The following is a 19,011-nucleotide window of genomic DNA, read 5'->3' as shown; positions in this document are numbered from 1 at the left end:
TCTGAGATAAATAGCTCAACTCGAAACCGAAAGCGGTACCAACCTCGAACAGTCGTTCAACTTTTTCCTTAATGGCTTGTTCTTCCTCGCAGCCCTCGGGGACTTTCCCCATCAGCTCGTAGATGGCGGTTACGATTTCCTTCATCTCTTCCTTGGTAATACAGCCGTCCCCGTTGATGTCGTACAGCGAAAATGTCCACTGTAACTTCTCGTCCACGGTACCGCGGAGTAGAATCGATAGGTTAGCCACAAATTCCTGTGGTGTTCGGTGCGGATTGGGATAGCCGTTCAGTGAAACAAAATAAAAAGAAAAGTGGAATAAATTGGTAGGTCATTAGCTTAGACGGTGAAATTATGGTCGATTAAGGGGTCATTTTTGCAACCAACCGTAAGCGACTTACCTCGAAACTCAATGAACCATTGCGGTCCAGATCTATGGAATTGAATACGTAATGTGCGTACTGGCCACTGGCTGCTGCTTGGTTGATTATCATCAGATCGGGGGGAAAGTATGAAAAAAGAGTGGCAGATAATTGAAAATGGAATAAGTTGACTGTACTGGCAGAATCAGAGATTTTTTTGTTAGATAAAAACGAATTAATTAGTGAGATGAGATAATTTCCATAACTGTTTGTTGAGCTTCTTCCGAAATCGGTGCAACACTTACCATATATATAAAAAAATTACAGGGTCGAGACACGACCGATCATAATGACATTAAAAATGCAATTTTGAAACTCTCTCATCAACAGATTTAAATTTGAAAAATAGGCAAATAGGGTAACGGCTCAAGCTATTTCATCTGAGCTTATATTTTCATCTGATCCCTTCAACTCATTACTTCGAACATGAATAATATCTTACAACGTACCTGAACTAAACTGTAGAATGTTTTACGGAAGCGCTTCGCCGTGGTCAGGTCGAAGAGAGACAACTCAATGCTTCCTCTTGCTTTGTCGCCGAAATTTCACCCCATATTACAAATTTCTCCAATACTAACCCGATTTACGAAAAATCAAAAACATACGATTGTAGATAAATGATTTTACTATGCATTTGGCGAAGTTAGAATGCATTTTTTCCGCGAGATTTCGTGCGAGTTTTATTAAACATTTCGTTTTCTTGTGTGTTGACTTGGTGAGTGTGCGAAAGAATAAGGAAAAACTCATTTATTTTTACAACTCGCACGAAATCATTCGATAAAAACGTTTTTCAGGCACAATTGTTAAGTTCGTAGATTGATTCCCAAACTTTGTAGCAGACGATTAGTAAAGGAAAACCAATGAAAATTTGATTTTTCCCGTTCCAAGTTTTTTCACGCGCCCAATATGCCCTATCTGCTTTCCAATTTTCGTTCCTTTGGCATAAACGTCGCATAGAAAATATTGAATACTTCAACTTTACCGAGTCATAACTTTGTTGTCAGTCATCCGATCTTCAAAATTTGTTCACCATTGGAAAGGTACTACTTCAACAAATAAAATGCACTGAAAAAAAAACTAAAAATAGGGTTGTCTACCCAAAGTTATAATGAAAACTGTAGATAGATGACCTAAGATAAGATGAGACTTTTTACAATGATCGTAACTATCTTGAAATTCAAAGCGATGACTGTGGGATACGAAATGTTTCATATTTGACAGCTACATCAGTGTCACAACGAAAACCCACCAACATTCGACGCAGCAATCCTTGACCACGAACGAGAGCAACCGGTAACTGACATCGACCTCTTTCAATCACAAGCTGCTGAGGAGGTAAGACGTGACCACAATAGACCTGATATGCGGAGTGATTCCCTGCAATTCTATCAGCAATTTTCACAATGACCTATATATTTTTATACATCATTCGATTGCTAGTGATAACGGCTACAATTTTCGCTCAACTACCATTCCTGCACAATCAAAAGAAAACATTAAACAATCGATGAATTTATAAATATATATGAATTTTTCAGTTGTTTTCACATGTTTGTATATAACTCAAAAATTAAAGCGATGACATGCACATTGTTTTGATTCAAAATATTGGAATCATTACCAGAAACAATGTATTGATGATCAAAATTATATATCCGTTCAAAGTATCTCAAGAATATAATAATAATAATAGAATAATAATAATAGAACACTATTGGAAAACCTGTTTGATTTAACCCATGACAGCACCAGCCAATCAGAACGCGAGATGTCTGCATCTATACAAGAGCATCCATATAAAAGTTGAGTGGTTCATTTTTCCTACCATTTGCTGAGCAACTGTTCCCGAAACAAGACACACGAGAGCAACATCGAGGACCTGTCGTCTCACTGTTTCCCGTTCTGCGTACAGGAAAGGAATTCTAGCAAAGGAGTTGTCCATACACCGCTGCCAGTAGCAGGTATAAAATGAAATGTGATGTGAGAAATAGCGTCATTTATGTTAAAGCAGCTACTCTGAACGCACGAGACACCGTCAGCACGATGACACCGAAAACCGGTAGAAAGGCAGCCAAAAAGTCCAGCAAGGTCCATTCAAAGCACTTTTAAGTGCTAAATATCATCCTAATGAACTAGGGGCTGTCCATAAAAGACGTCACGCTTTTTTTGACGACTTTTGACTCCCCATCCCCCCTTTGTCACAAATTGTCACAGAAGCAAAGACCCCCCACCCCCCCTATGTCACATGTCACGAATTCGAAATAAATAAAATTCATCTCAATACATTCTCAATATGTATGACAAACCATACAAATATGAGGGATAAATCGATTTATTACATGCTGTCATTAGATAACAAAAATACCTAAAACTACAAAATCATCGGAATTAATTTATTAATATCAATTATATAAATTTACAAAAGTATTTGGTTGGAATTGATGAAACATTTAAATTATCTGTTTAATTCCTCCTAGGGGTATACAGATATATTATTGTTTTAGGTAAAGAATAATATTTCCTTAGTGTAGCATACAGGGAAGAGAAAATAAAGACTAAAACCTCATCAAAACGAGATCACCTCCGGAGAATCTTTTCATGATCAGTTGATCAGTGAATTTTAAATCACATCGATCAATATCGGTACTGATCTTCCGTTATTTTGAGCTAAAATGATTCTTGATTTATGTAAGTTCAATCATTGGATGATTCGATAAGCTTTGATCTTGGTGGAGGAAAATCACATATGATCAAGATAAGACATGACATGATCTACGTCTGAAATCGTTGATCTCCCGCCCTTTTTCAAATGGAGTCCAATTGAATAAACTGCAGCAGAATCAGATAAGAGAAATTTTTATGATATACTATTATCAATGCTAGAAAATCAAATTACTGAAAAAATTGTCAGTGCATAACTTAAGTTAAACCGTTTGAAGGTATCTTTTTCTTTTTTACTCATATTAGGTAAAATTTATTAATTTCGCTAATTTACTCGCTCCTCCGTGCATTTTTTCTGATTACAACAGGATTGATTTCCTGCATTATTCATTTCCGAATTTACAAGAAGAAGTTTTGCATCAAGAAATACACATTTTCCTATAGAATGAAAACGTTTATTGTGGAGATTTTTTCAGGAAATAGGGCAAAGCAGTAATATAATTAGGTATTTCAAAAATGCGCTCATTGAAAATATTGGACGTCACATTCCAAAAACCTTTCCCCCTTCCCCCTGTCACAAAAGGTCACGTTTTATGAAACACCCCCCTCCCCCTTGCGGCGTGACGTCTTTTATGGACAGCCCCCTAGTTGAATTTTGTCGCTTTCCTACCATTTTCTGAGCAACTGTTACCGAAACAAGACACACACGAGAACCATCTCAGATTTCAATATTTCCTACCAAAAGATTCATCAAGATGGAAAGTAAAATAATTTATACCGTCACTCACACATTCAATTACGAACGGCAATGCAAAAACGAAAGTGATGATGTTGAACACATCTTTATACTAGTATAGGGTCTTGTGAAAATATGCCATGCGAAACAGGGTTGCCATATATACAGTTAATCTGTATTTTTTTTATACATATATATATATATATATATATATATATATATATATATATATATATATATATATATATATATATATATATATATATATATATATATATATATATATATATATATATATATATATATATATATATATAGATTAATCTGTATTATTACTATTATTATCATTATTAGTATTAAAATGACTCTTGCATACCGAAGATCGTCGATACATTTTAGACCAGGCCATTGCAATTGTCTCGTACTGAAATTTCGAGAAGAATCTGATAACTTCAACTTCATAGCTTCAATAAAAATAAACTACAGCAAATTAAAAAAGGAATTGTTTCAAGTTTGGAATATATAGTTGTAGAATAGTAGCTGTTTAATACAACTAATCTGTACTTTAATGTAGGTGCATCGTTTCAAACTCTATTAGTGAAAAAGGAGAAAGCTTGCACAATTCATACAATCAATCAACTAACTGATATTCGGAAAAGTGATGGGAGCGTGCCAGTTTTTTCGTATTCACGACATCCAGTTATGTCTCTAACATTACCCACCCGCCTTTTTTTTTGCTTGGAGAAACGATGCTTGAATTTTAATTTGATATTGATCTTACCAATTTGAACATTCTTCACATAATATGAAATATCAATATAACAGTCTCGATCCATTATAGTAATCTACTTGAACTATAATCAATTATCAACTAATCATTGGTATTTAGAGGGTTTTTTTGGTTTGTACAGAAGAGCACATAATTTTTTTCAGCTTTCTTCAGGTTTCGCCTTCGGCTCATCAGTGCTTAAAGCAGTTCCGCCTAACAGTTCAGTTTGAACCGCTAAGCAGACGCAAAGTTATCAACGTTGTAGCTTAATCCCAAAAAGCACTCTGTAGCGTTTGTACCACTCGTATGCCTGTGTTTTTCCTAGACACTAACATTTTCAATGTTTCGGAACACTTAAATTCATTTGCAACACAAAATTTGATGCACGCACGTTGTTCTAAATTGTCATCCATTATAAAAATCGCCACACGAAAATTTTTCAATTTCTTTGTATAGACGACAAACAAAAACTAATCGTACGATATGCGTCAAAATTTGACAGAATGTGTATAACAGTGTTGCCAACGGTGAGAGAATAAAAGTTTACCGATTGGACAAGCGCGGGAATTTTAAAATGAAAATTCCGGTTCTTTTTTTATCATAAGGTATGTCACTACAATGAATCAACTGTTTTGTCTAAATACTATTCACTCGTTTATATTGTAGCAGATAATTCAATTTAGAAAAAATAGGGAAGTTTTCATTCGTTAAGCGATGGTATTTTAAATTGTCCTTTAGTTTTCACGAATGAGAACTGTGAGTCACGATTTCCCGGGACTTCAGTGTCGGATATTGTTGAAACGTTCACTCAGGAAGTCTTGAAACCGGAACATATTGAGACACGAGAAGATTTATAACCTTTTTGTGTTCATTTATACGCCAGTTCTTATTTTATTTGGTGAAGTTTTTCTGATCCGGAGAGGTAAATAACCATAAGGTTAAAAGTCTCATAGTTCTGGAATTGCAGAATGGAAAGTTGGATCTAAATGAAATTCAATTCATAATAACTTCGTTTTGAACCGTAAGTAAGTTGTAAGTTCGTGAAAATTTATCGACACCAGTTCCAGTTTATATTTATTTAATTTTAGACTTTACATCGTGATTTAAATAAGCGACAACAAAAAAAAAAGATTTATTAACATGAATGAAACATTAATTTACGAAGCTTTTTATCAAAAAATCTCTGTGTGTGATACTGTTTGAAATATAGCAGATTTCAAAAATTGATTGAGCGTTATATGAACGGCTGATAAGCGCAACTTATCGTTGAATAAATTTGTCTAAGCGCAATAAAAAGAGTGCGATATGCTTAAGGTCTGCTGCTGCTCTGTGTAATATACAGTTTCCACAATTTAGAAAATCATTTCAATTTTAGTTTTGTTGCCCAATTTTTTAATTCACGGTGTTCAGTTTTTCGATTCACAATAGGAGCTCTTGATTCACATTTCGTGCGCAAAATGGGCTTATTTCCACCTCTGCTTCAAACATTAAATTTACGATTTATTAATTTTAGTTGTTTGACGTTAAGCCGCCATAACTAAGTTCAGTTTTTGCAATGACTGAGCGGAAACATATATTGCAGAAGCCAAATGAATGAAAAACTAACAGAAAAGATGATTTTTTGGGAAAAGGTACGCTCAGAGACAGGACTCGAACCTGCGTTCTTATGCATTCCGTGCATACGCGCTACCATTTTGCCACTCTGAATCTTGTTTTAGTCACTCTAAAACGCCAGACAGACATAGTAGAACGTACATCGAACATGGTCTACATCCTGGCCATCACCCGACCGATACCTTACATCCAAACATCTTCTCTGTCCATCAAACACTAGTCTTCTTGCTTTATACCTATTTCTCCGATCAAGCATTGAGTAGGAGAGTGTATTTATAATCGCACCTTCTTTAATGGTGCCAGTCGCTGGCTGGACATCGTCAGCGACAGACCCCTATTAAGGTAGTATTGATTGTCTGCCCTTTCCTACCAGAAGCAGATTGTTACGGAAAATCAAACCGCAATTGTTTTTAACGATTTATTAATTTAGTTGTTTGACGTAAAGCCGCCGTAGCGCGTATGCACGGAATGCATAAGAACGCAGGTTCGAGTCCTGTCTCTGAGCGTATCTTTTCCCAAAAAATCATCTTTTCTGATAGTTCTTCATTCATTTGGCTTCTCCAATATATGTTTCCGCTCAGCCATTGCAAAAACTCATTAAATTAGTGTTGCTCTAATTTTCTTAAATTTTTTGTTCAATTTTTTGAAAAAAGAATCTTATATCTCTTTAAAATCACCCTTTATTTGAATTCATTCATTAAAGGAATATTTCAATTCAAATTTTAAAATGTTAAATTTTGGCGTAGTTTGTAATCACTCTTGCCACATTATCTGGCGGATTCTTGTGCTTGGTTATCTTCGACTATTTTAGTTATTGGAACCAAAATTAGTTCTTATTCTGTTTTATATAACAAAATAAAGTTTTTTTTTCTCTATCCAGTTTGTTACAGTATTGTGCTCACATTTTCGATTCGATGTGTAATCCTACGTCAACATTTCAAACAACCCTTACCTGACGGAGGGTCATACCTTAAGCGAGAAACCGATTTAATGTACAGTAATTTAGTTTTTTGTTCTTGATACAAAGAACAAATTTTTTTCACAGCGACTTAGCAACGGTGGACCGATGGATAGTAAATACAACACGCCACATGGACCGTAATTTTGTAGAGCTTCGAACCCATTCGTCGGTTATAGTTAGATATATTCAGCCTTGACTCTCGAACAGGCGATGAGAAAATTTATAGCCCACCCGTCGTTCGATTTAAAGTATCCAATTTATGCCCTACTGATTCAGCATGCTATTAATCTCATTTCGCCATATATCCTACAAATGAAGCCAGCATAACATTCATAAAATAGCATTCTCATATCCTGTCGAAAACACCGAGAGTTTAATCGTCCAATACCTTGAACACCGCATACTTATCCTAGTCCAGCAATATTTCAGGAGGCTCATTTCCGCCAACGCCAACCGACCGTTTCAGTTTATGGCGACTTCTGGCAGAAATGGTAAACGATCAAGCGTTCCTATTAAAAATCAGGTCCTATCACTGGCAGCAGTTGTTTACAATGTCGTAAAAAAAAAAGAACTTCCCGCAACTAGGACTCAATTATAAAACATCAACCTGACACACCCTTCGGCTAGAACGGTGCTGCTGCGGGATCGGAAGTCCCGTTTCCTGCGTGCATAAGCAGTTCAATTCCCGGTGGGATTAACTGCAGGGGGATTTTTCCAGGTGCGCGGTTTCCTCTCGGACGGAATCTATTTGATGAACGGACACAGACAGACAGACGTCCGAGTCCATAAGTAGTGGGTGAAAGGAAAAAAAAAGTAACGGTCTCTTCGATTTCCTTGCGGAAAATGGCATGAATGTTTTGATTCAATGGTTTATGCCACGTTTTGAATTGGAACATTTCTACTAACGGTGAAAAATCTTTGCCCTGTGACGTACCGGGCATAAATCATACACGCCATTGACTAGTCAATTAAGCGTGCAGAAAACTGCATCGCTTCCGACACGAATACGATGCACACTGGCGAAACCAGCAGACGAAAGGTCATTCCGGCACGAGTCGTTCGAAACCTGTCATGTGCTAAATGTGACAGTTTACCCGACTCCCGTCCCAGCGGGACTTCGGCACCGGTGACGGTGCCACTCTTGAACTGCAGCATAAACTGTGTTATCGATGAAAAACAAACAATCACTAATTAAATTGGTTCGGGAAGAGCTTCGGCTCTCTAGACCAGGAAAGCAACAGGAATAGAGAGAAATCAAATCCGAGCACCTTATCGAATCATCGTTTAGCGGCTCTGCACAGTTCAGCTTCGCGTGTCTGCTAAGGGGATTCGAACACCGGGACGATGCAAATAACACCTTTTAATCCGCTTTGGGGCGTAGCGTAAATTGTCAATGAAAACGAATTTCAACTGCTAGCAGAACATGTGGCGCGCTGTGATGCAATTTTGACTCGATAAATGGGAAAGTCGGTTGAAACCTAGTTGAAGAAGATTTATGCGGTTTAAGTACAGAAACGTATAATACGTAGATCATGAACAGGAAATCATTTCAGGAAATTATGACTCTACAAATTAAGACTATGAGATGGGAGCTTTCAACTTGCAAACACTACAATAGCAGAGCAGTTAGGCTACGTAGCCCATTTGAACATTCACAGTACAGAACTGCGGTCATAATTGAAATAATCGGTTTTTAGCTAGGCATGTATTGGTTTATGTGTTATCTTTACTCATTTGAGCATTCGTCAGTGTTCATGTTGAGGTCGGGGGCGTAGCATTAAAACACAGGGTTTGTAGCAATAATAGCCCTGGCCCTTCCCGAAATCAGGAACAGAAACGAACAAAAAGTTTTGAGAAATATTATGGAGCTGTGGTTCTTGTAGATTACATCGTGAGATAGAGGTTTCGAGAGAGTTACGTGATGGTCAAAACTCTACTGCCGATAAAGCACGCAGCGGCAGCGCTATATACGTTACATTTTAAGAAGCGCTATATACGTTACATTTTTGGTAGTTATGATGTTACGAAGCGTTAAATGCGTTACTTTTTTGTCAGTTAAAGGCGTTACAAAGCGTTACATGCGTTACTTTTTTATAAGTTATAAACGTTACGAAGCATTACAGAGCGCTTATTTTTTTGTCAGTTAAAGTTGTATGCGTTAGAAAGCAATACGTGCGGTATTTTTGTGAGTTATGGACGTTACGAAGCGTTACAAACGTTACTGTTTTGAAAGTTATAGTCGTTACGAAGCGTTACATGCGTTACCTTCTCGTAAGTCATAATCGTTACGAAGCGGTACTTGCGTTACCTTTAAGCAAGTTACAGGCGTTACGAAGTGTTATAAACGTTACTGTTTTAAAGGTTATAGGAGTTACGAAGCGTTACATTCGTTACTTTTTGTGAATCATAGGCGTTACGAAGTGTTACAGAGCGCTAATTTTTTTGTCAGTTAAAGGTGTTGCGAAGTGTTACATGCGTTACTTTTTTGTAAGTTATATGCGTTACAAAGCATTACGTGCGGTATTTTTGAGAGTTATATGCGTTACGAAGCGTGACAAACGTTACTGTTTTAAAAGTTATAGGAATTACGAAGCGTTACATACGTTACTTTTTGTGAAGCATAGGTGTTACGAAGCGTTATATGCGTTACTTTGTTGTGAATTATGACGTTACGAGGCGTTACAGATGTTACTTTTTAGGTAAGTTACAGAGCGTTACGAAGTGTGACTATTTGTAAGTTAAAGGCGCTATTATGCTATTGAGCATAAGGAAGCGTTACTTTTTTGTATGTTATAGGCGTTACGAAGCGTTACATGCGTTATTTTCTTGTAAGTTATACACGCTACGAAGCGTTACAGAGCGCTTCTATTTTGTCAGTTATAGATGTTGCGAAGTGTTACATGCGTTATTTTTTTGTAAGTTTTATGCGTTACGAAGCATTACGTGCGTTTTTTTGTGAATTATAAGCGTTACGAAGCGTTACAAATGTTACTGTTTAAAAAGTTATAGGCGTTACGAAGCGTTACATACGTTGCTTTTTTGTGAGTCATAGACGTTACGAGGCGTTACATGTGTTACTTTTTTGTAAGTTATAGACGGTTCGAAGCGTTACGTGCGGTACTTTCTTGTAAGTCATAGGCGCAACTAGGCATCACTAGGCGTTACACGGGTTACTTTTTTGTAAGTTTTGTAAATTTTTTATTTAATCAAGTTATAGACGTTACGAAGCGTTACGTGCGGTATTTTTGTGAGTTATAGGTGTTACGAAGCGTTACAAACGTTACTGTTTTGAAAGTTATAGGAGTTACGTAGCGTTACATACGTTACTTATTGAGAATCAGGCGTTACGAAGCGTTATACGCGTTACTTTTTGTGAGTTACGAGGCGTTACATGCGTTACTTTTTAGGTAACTTATAGGCGTTACAGAGCGTCATGAAGCGTGACTATTTTGTAAGTTAAAGGCGCTATTGAGCGTAAGGAAGTGTTACTTTTTTGTTATTCAAAGGCGTTACGAAGCGTTACATGCGTTTTACCTTTTTTATATATATAAAAAATAGGTATAGAATTCGCTCAAAATTAAAAAAAAATTTCCGAGGAACGGAGGGCCGAGTGTCATGTACCAATCGATTCAGCTCGACGAACTGAGCAAATGTTCGTGTGTGTATGTGTGTGTGTCTGTATGTGTGTTGTCGAGATCTCAGAGATGGCTGCACCGATTTTGATCAAACTAGTCGCAAATGAAAGGTCTCCCCGTCACCCAGAACACTATTGAATGGTTTTGAGATCGGATGTTTACTTTTTGAGTTAAACGAAGTTTTATGTCAAAATTTTCAGTTTTTTGACAGTATCTGTCACATTTAACCTTGAAATAGGAATATGTTTCTAGATTTAGATTCCGCACGGTAATACCTATCCAACAAGCCATAGATTGTTAAAATCCGTCTATTTTTAACGGAGATATCGATATTTTTGTGTAAGCGACTTTCCCCTTATTCCAGCAGTAGGAATTTTGAGCGCTGTATGACAAAGCAATGCTTGGGAGCAACGTAAAACACGATTTTTATACTGTTACATACAATTGTTTCTAAGTACCAAAAAGACTGTGTACAGTATTCTTTTTTATGACATTTTGCCTCGGACCGATTTTAGCACGGTTCGTTTTTGGCAACATAATTGTTCGAATATGACATATGTAAACCAAATGATGGCAGTATTTTCCAGTTGAAAGCAATTCCATAATTATATTGATTTAAAATACTTACAGCAATAAATGCTGGAATAACATAACAATCATGTACCATTCGAATCAGTTCGTCGAGACCGGCAAATGCGTGTGTGACAAATAATTTCACTCAATTTTTTTCGGAGATGACTCAACCGTTTTCTACAAACTCAGATTCATACGAAAAGTCGTATGCTCCTAAACAAGGTTCCTGAATTATGTTTGGATCCGATTTCTGGTTCCGGAACTACAAGATGATATGTGAAACGAAATGAAAATTGTGGACCCATTTTTCTCGCAGATGGCTGAACCGATCTAAAATTCAAATGAAAAGTTTTAAGAACCTGTAAAACATCTTGCTTTTCAGTCAGATCCAACTTCCGGTTTAGGGGATACAGGATGATTAGAATAAAAATGTCTATTTCACATAAGTTAATCAGGTTTATCGGGTTTTCAGATTTGGATAGTCGATAACCAAATAAACTTATTTCATTTTTGGTTGTATTCAGTTTTCGTTTCGGAAGGCACCCAAAAATTTAATTCGCACAATGATTTCTCAAAGATGTCTACACTGATTTTCAAACATTTTGAAACAAATGTAAACTAAACAGCTACTCAGGTGAATTTATCTGACTCCAGCTAAACCGATTTTCGAATTCCGTTTCCAGTATCGAATCGTTTCTCAAAGCTCAATCGTTTTCTAAAAAAAGCCAGATATACGAAGACAAAATTAATTAATATTATCCAATTCTGACTTCCGATTCTGGAATTACAGAATGATGAATTTTTAAAATTCAAACGGGCCCTGGAAGTACCTTAAATTACCGTAAACTCTAGCATGGAACTTACTCCGACATAACATGTAATGTTCAATCGATTGTCACACTTTTAGATTCAGTAATGTAGTAAAGTAATGAGTGATTAAAATCTCAAATTACCGCTTGAATCGACGGTCATTAAAATAATCACGAGAACTGAAACACCGAAGAATATTCGTGCAAAAAACACATGCGGATTGATAAAAAAAAGGTATCATCTCACTGCTAGGTGGATTAAGCACGTTTTTTGTAGTTATAGGCGTTACGAAGCGTTACGTGCGGTATTTTTTATGAGTTATAGGCGTTACGAAAAGTTACAAACGTCACTATTTTTTATATAGGCGTTACGAAGCGTTACATGCGTTAGTTTGTTGTAAGTTACAAACGTTACGAAGCGTTACAGAGCGCTACTTTTTTGTCAGTAAAAGATGTTGCAAAGTTGTAAATGCGTTACTTTTTTGTAAGTTATATGCGTTACGAAGCATTACGTGCGGTATTTTTTGTGAGTTACAGTCGATACGAAGCGTTACAAACGTAACTGTTTTGAAAGTTAGGGTCGTTACGAAGCGTTACATGCGTTACTTTCTTGTAAGTCATAGACGTTACGAAGCGTTACAAACGTTACTGTTTTGAAAGTTATAGGAGTTACGAAGCATTACGTGGTAATGTTGATCTTAATTCATTGTGCGAAATCTACCGTTTATTCGGTACGGAGCATTAAACTTGGTTTAATACCTTTTCAAATGCCTGGAAATAACCAATAAAGTATCCAAAATAAATGGTACTCGATCGCTATACATTCTTCTACTCAACATTATATTGGTTTCTGTTTCTAAAAAATGCTGATCCGAAAAAAACCTAACCTTACCCAATTTCACACAATTCTGAAGATTTTCCATGTTTAATCGTAGTTCACGCGAAAAAAGTAGTAGTAATCACTTTGAAATCGATTTTCTTCTACTCCGAGTGTACTTTAATTGCTGATATCTATGTGTACTGTTGAATAAACGATAAAAATGTTGTGAATCACTACGGCCGATATGAAAATTTTCGAAAGAATCCTCCTTTTCTTGGTTCCATTTTTCATTGGCAGATGTCGCTACTGGTAATTTCGCTTTACGACAATGTGCCAATAATTTCGTTTCGCTGATGTTTTCAAATAAGGTAATTCTAAAAAAATTACAATAGAATTTAGTCGACCTTTATGACATCAATGAGAGATAAATAATTGGATATATATGAAAAAACCCTTCTTAATCCACCTAGTGGTGTGATAATGCCTTTCTCTTCTTTCATAACAGTCTCATGAAATATATCTCTTTTATTAATTTTTATTACTATTTTTATTATATTTTATTACTATTACTATATTACTATATTTTATTACTTTTATTAAATATGTTCGGATACTAATTTTGACACCAATTGATTCAGATTGATTCGAGTAGTTCACAAAAGCATGCTTCAGTGTTTATGTCACACAGTCAGCATCATTTTTCCAAACTAGTTCTTGACATTTGCGTTACCTATTTGTATGAGAACAGTGATGCTAATCTAAAAAAAACCCTTCTCAGTGCACTCAGTGGAATTTTCATATATCTTGAAAAATCACCATAGGGGGGAGTACATGAAATTTTCGAAATTGAAAAAAAAAAAATTTGATGCCAAAAGGCTTAGAATTGCATGAAACGTCGAGATTTAGTGTCATCTCGAAAAAATTTTTTTTTGAAAAAATCGACTTTTTGGGACTTAGAAAAAATATCAAAAAAGTCCCAGAAAGTTGATTTTTTAAAAAAAAAATTTTTTTTGAGATGACACTAAATTTCGATGTTTCATGCAGTTTTAAGAGTTTCGGCATCAAAAAAAAATTTCGATTTTGGAATTTTTTATGGTACTTTTTCAAGATCGAAAATTTTCAAACCTTAACCGCCGAGCAGCACCCCTTACGCATGTCCGATTCAGCTCAAATTTTGCATGAGGGCTTTTTTCGAGGTGCTTAAACTTTTGAGCACTAGAGCTTAACAAAAATAGAGGTAATCCCAAAATTTTGGCACCCTTATTTATAAGAGCGGTAAAAATCAACGTGTTTTATCGGTTACATCACTTATACAATCATATCTCCGGAACCAAAAGTCACAAACATTTGATCTTCGAACTTGATCAATGGCTCGACAGTAGCTTTCAAACGAGCTCAAGTTTGTTAAAATCGGTTCAGCCATCTCTGAGAAAATTGAGCGCCTTCAAATATCTTCGAAAAGTGCACACACACACACACACACACACACACACACACACACACACACACACACACACACACACACACACACACACACACACACACACACACACACACTCACACACACACACACACACTCTCACACACACACACACACACACACACACACACACACACACACACACACACACACACACACACACACACACACACACACACACACACACACACACACACACACACACACACACACACAGACATTTTCCGATCTCGTCGAACTGAGTCGAATGGTATATAACATGGTTTTTCCAACAATTCTAATACCTTTCTATAGAGAACGGTGCATTGAACAAAAAAAACTCCAGCTCAATTTAAATTATCTGATGAGCTAATTTATCGAATCGATTCACTTTGATGAGCTGATCGGTTCGGAGCTGCTCACCAATTCGCGACCGACACGCACGCCTGCTACGATCGAATTTTTAATGTTTCTTCGAGCGAATTCAGGCTCGAAACTAACTCGATTTTCAGTTCAACTACGTTGAAACTAGGTTCGGAACTAACTTCAAACAAACGGTTTAACAACAGTTAGGGTGGAAACTGGATTAGGTTTGGCATCAAGGGAAAAGGACGAAAGCGAAATCAAATCTACTCTCCTACTCAAGGGGCAGTAAACAAAGTAAATGTGCAGTTAATTTAATGTCAATGCGATGCACGCACTGAAAAAAAATGAATTTTTAGTGGTACACGAAACTAAAAGAAAACCGTAGCTCAAAGGTTAATGTGTTAAATATATCAGAAGTAATCCACTTATTGCTTCTACTTCTACTCATAACCTGAAAGCAAAAATGTGTCTTCGGGACAATCACATCGTCTTGGGAAGCCATGTACCAATTTGTACCTGGAACGGCCAAAACGAGAAAGATTTCTTCCAAACATCAACGGAAAACATTCGCCATGACGGTTCTGAACACCACCCATTTATTTCGAGACGGATTGTAAAAAAAACGGTTCCGCAATGTGTCTGTGTTAACGTTTTGGTACGTTTACGTGCATGTTGACCTTTTCCTCACTCAAACGTCAGAATCCCTTCATTAATAATGTTCCTCGTACGTTCTACTCTAAAATATGCCAATCACCCTTGCGGAAGAACGCTCGCTTCGTCCTAGTTGGCGTTGAATGTTGAATTGAAAATGATCACGTTAGCAAAACTGTTCTGGAAACGATTGTATTTTTAGAAAATGTAATTTTCCAAAACTAGCTTCATCATTCTAAGTGTAATTAAATCAAAGTATAAGTAATGATAAGTCAGATCGTTTGGATGGTTGTGTAAAGGTATTTTCAAGTAGTTCCCGAAAGATGATACCGTTGTTTGCAACTGTCACATCAATTATGAGAAGCAACCACGTGCCCGCATCGAACAAAGCCAAAATGGAGACGCCCGGTGTTCCACAAACATGAACTTATCGCATCATGATTTTCCCACGACAAAGACCCATTATTATTCGATTACCAGTTTCTAGTTGCATTGCTCGGTGTACTGGTGGTGGGCTTCACTCCATTCCTCGGATCTTGCCACAGCCTCAGCCACAGCACTCCGAAGGCGCGAGGGTAATAAAGATTTATGGACCTACAAATCGCAGCTCATTCCACCGACGCGCTTCCGTCGGTCCGTAAATCGACGGTCTGTACATTACGGAGAAAGAACTTGACGCTATTCAGCGATCCAGCCAGTCGACTAGCCAGTCAGTCAGTCAGTCATCCATGCACAGACAGACCGACTGACGGACTGTATTCGATGGATGACGATGACGTAATTAATCGAATAACTTCCAGTCAGCCTGTCAGCAAGAATGCTCTCCCCACTCAACGTAGGAATCGAACGAATTTCGACGCGGACCATTACCATATTTCTATCAAACGGGACGACGCCTCTTGATTTATTGTCCGTTTGTGTGAATGTGTGTGTGTACGTTTATTTTGTGCGGATTAACCAACCGGCGTGTCTGTTTGATTGCAGCAATTCGGCGGTGGCACGTGGCCTTGAAGGTTTATGGTGTGCTAATTTCACCTTCGGGACTTTACGATGTCCTAGCGGATCGCAATTTAGAGAGAGAAAGAGACCGAAAAAAAAACTCGACCATGATATCAACCTGGAGTGCTGATTAATAGTCAGACCGTTCAGATGTTGAGGTTAGAATTGGTAGGGACAACTGGCTCGAACAATGGATCGAATTGACATCACTGCTCTCAGCTCGGGCTTGTATTTTTATTAGGGTTCAGTCAGTGGAAGACGAAAATTATTAATGACGGATCCAGACGATGGGTCCCCGAAGACGAGTGAATCGAGTCCGAGAGATGGTCAGTGAATAAATTCCGGATGGTTTCCGGAATCTTGTTGGTATAATTTCGTATGTTGTGATTACTTAGGATAACATCATTATTTGTGTTTTGTGTTTTCCCTTTGGTTCTTTTAGGCTAATAATAATATTATCTCATCTTAAATTAAGAGAAGTGCTGGTAATGACACAATTATTTGGGCGAGTGAAGCTATTATGGAACTAACTCGGACGGAAGGCATAAACGCTTGTGTTAATTTATTTACGTTGCCAATATTTGTTCCATTCTGACATAAAGCTTATCTTTCCAGACAACAACTGCAGCAGCTTGAAGGTTCAGTGCCGGACAATTAGAAAAAATCATGTTGATTGTGGTGTTCTTTTTAGGATTCTTTTTTCAATACTTCCAAAAAATAGCGATGAGCTGTAAGAGTACTGAGCACGATTCGCGGGAATTTGTACGGCAAAAGTTGATGGACCAGGTGCACAAGTTCAAAGATGGCGCTTAAAAACTTTTTTACTATATTTCGAACCTAAAGCCCAAAAAAGGCATTTGCGGTAAGTGATGACTTCCTTTTTTATTGAAAAGAAAAAGGTATCGGAAAGTCATCGAAGTTTTGTAGAGACTTAAGGTGACCATGGAAGCGAGCCACAAATGGCAACCAAGAAACCGCCTACCCTCCCACTCCACCTTCCGCTATTTTGCCCTACTCTTGATGTAAACAAAACATGAAACACATTTTTTCTACGCGTAGGGGTAAATATATTGCGTAGAATTGCTACTGCAGTTTGATGACATAATCACTCATCGTATTGATATATGTTTATGATAAACAATCAATTCTGAAGAATGATTTGTGCAAAACTTTTTCGGACCTTTATTAGAAGGTTTCTTCTTAGAATGTTATTATTTTTCACTCACCTCAAGATTTCAACTGCTGATTATAGCTCTGTGACATAAAGAAAGCTTTATGAAACACTTTTGAGTTGTTCTTCACTGGTGAACTTATCATCTGCTTTAAACATTTTATTATAAAACCATTGAATAACTCACAGTTCTGGTATTGAAAATTTTCCGAAAATCCACGATAAAAAGTTTGCCGGCCTGCTTTAGTATTGGTAAAACAACCCTTTTATATCGGCAGTGATGCCATACATAATTAGAGAAAAAAAACCTTGCAATGCACTAAAAATGGCAATATTTTTAATTAGTCGCACATTGATATGATTAAAATTACGGATCAAAACTAGTTTAGTACGCCACCATCTAAAATTTCAATATTTAAAAAAAACGATAACATTTGCCTAATTTCCATTTCAAATACTGCTTCCCCTCCTAGTTATCCGCAACCCTGTTGTCTTATTTACAGTCGCTATGGAATGCAAAAAATAAACAAACAGTTCAAGTATTAGGTTTTTTACCGTCACTGTTAACCTCAATCGAATGAACACATTTTGACAGTTCTGCAGTACTGTTTGTAAACAGAAATTTCTTTTGTTTGTTTGTTCACAAATTGGATCAGACCATTTACGGTTCGTACCGCCTAAATAAAGTTTTAAAACATTGTTTGACGATTGAATACGGTTTGTTTTTGATATTTAATAAATAAAAGAGACTAGTTGCAAAGTGTAAAGATGATTGTTTTAGATGTGCTCTTCGATTTTTGTTTAAGCTTGTTTGTAAACAGTACCGCTGAACTGTCAAGGATGAATACTTGTTCATTTGTGTCGTCACGATAAAAAACCTAATTAGGTTTTGCACGAACATGACATAACCTCACAAAAATAAACAGAATGAACTTTTTTTGACAGTCGACGTGTACTTGTTTACAGTTTAAAAGTTCATCAGAAGTTCATCGTCCGAATGTAAAAATTGCAACTCGCCTCACACTTAACAGATTCATACATATATCGCTCCTTGATGCTGGAAACACATACAGTGCAATCTTTTTAGTTATTTTCACTGTGGAATACGTTTTTTAAAAGACACTTTTTCGTCATTTTTTCAATTTTTACCTTGCAGTCGCAAAACAAAACAAGTACACGGCAACTGTCAAAGATGAACTTGATTCATCGGCAGTTCATTTGTGTCGTCATCGTGCAAAACCTAATTGCATTCTTTTCGAAATGCCTCGTCCATATAAGAAGAAGGAAGCAGCGCTCATTCGCGAAAATCAAGAGAAAAACAGATGGAATACGTTGATAGAGTGTGTTTTGGGTAGCGAGTATGTG

At 36.8% G+C, this 19,011-nt stretch overlaps 1 protein-coding gene across 6 annotated transcripts in view; it reads right to left on the bottom strand.

Moving 5' to 3' along the window:
• LOC131430449 (Kv channel-interacting protein 1-like) overlaps window positions 1-19,011 on the bottom strand; it is a 251,462-nt gene that overhangs the window by 9,752 nt on the left and 222,699 nt on the right. For all 6 annotated transcript variants that reach the window (XM_058595456.1, XM_058595457.1, XM_058595458.1 and 3 more), the window contains 2 exons: window positions 402-475; window positions 44-256 (listed from right to left, as the gene is read on the bottom strand). In XM_058595456.1, coding sequence (XP_058451439.1) covers window positions 44-256; window positions 402-475 — 287 coding nt within the window. The remainder of the gene's footprint in view (window positions 1-43; window positions 257-401; window positions 476-19,011) is intronic.

Source organism: Malaya genurostris, chromosome 2 (genome assembly GCF_030247185.1).
Source record: "Malaya genurostris strain Urasoe2022 chromosome 2, Malgen_1.1, whole genome shotgun sequence".
Taxonomy (NCBI): Eukaryota; Metazoa; Arthropoda; class Insecta; order Diptera; family Culicidae; genus Malaya; species Malaya genurostris.
Note: the sequence above shows the minus strand (reverse complement) of the source record. Positions and strands in the feature narration are given on the sequence as shown.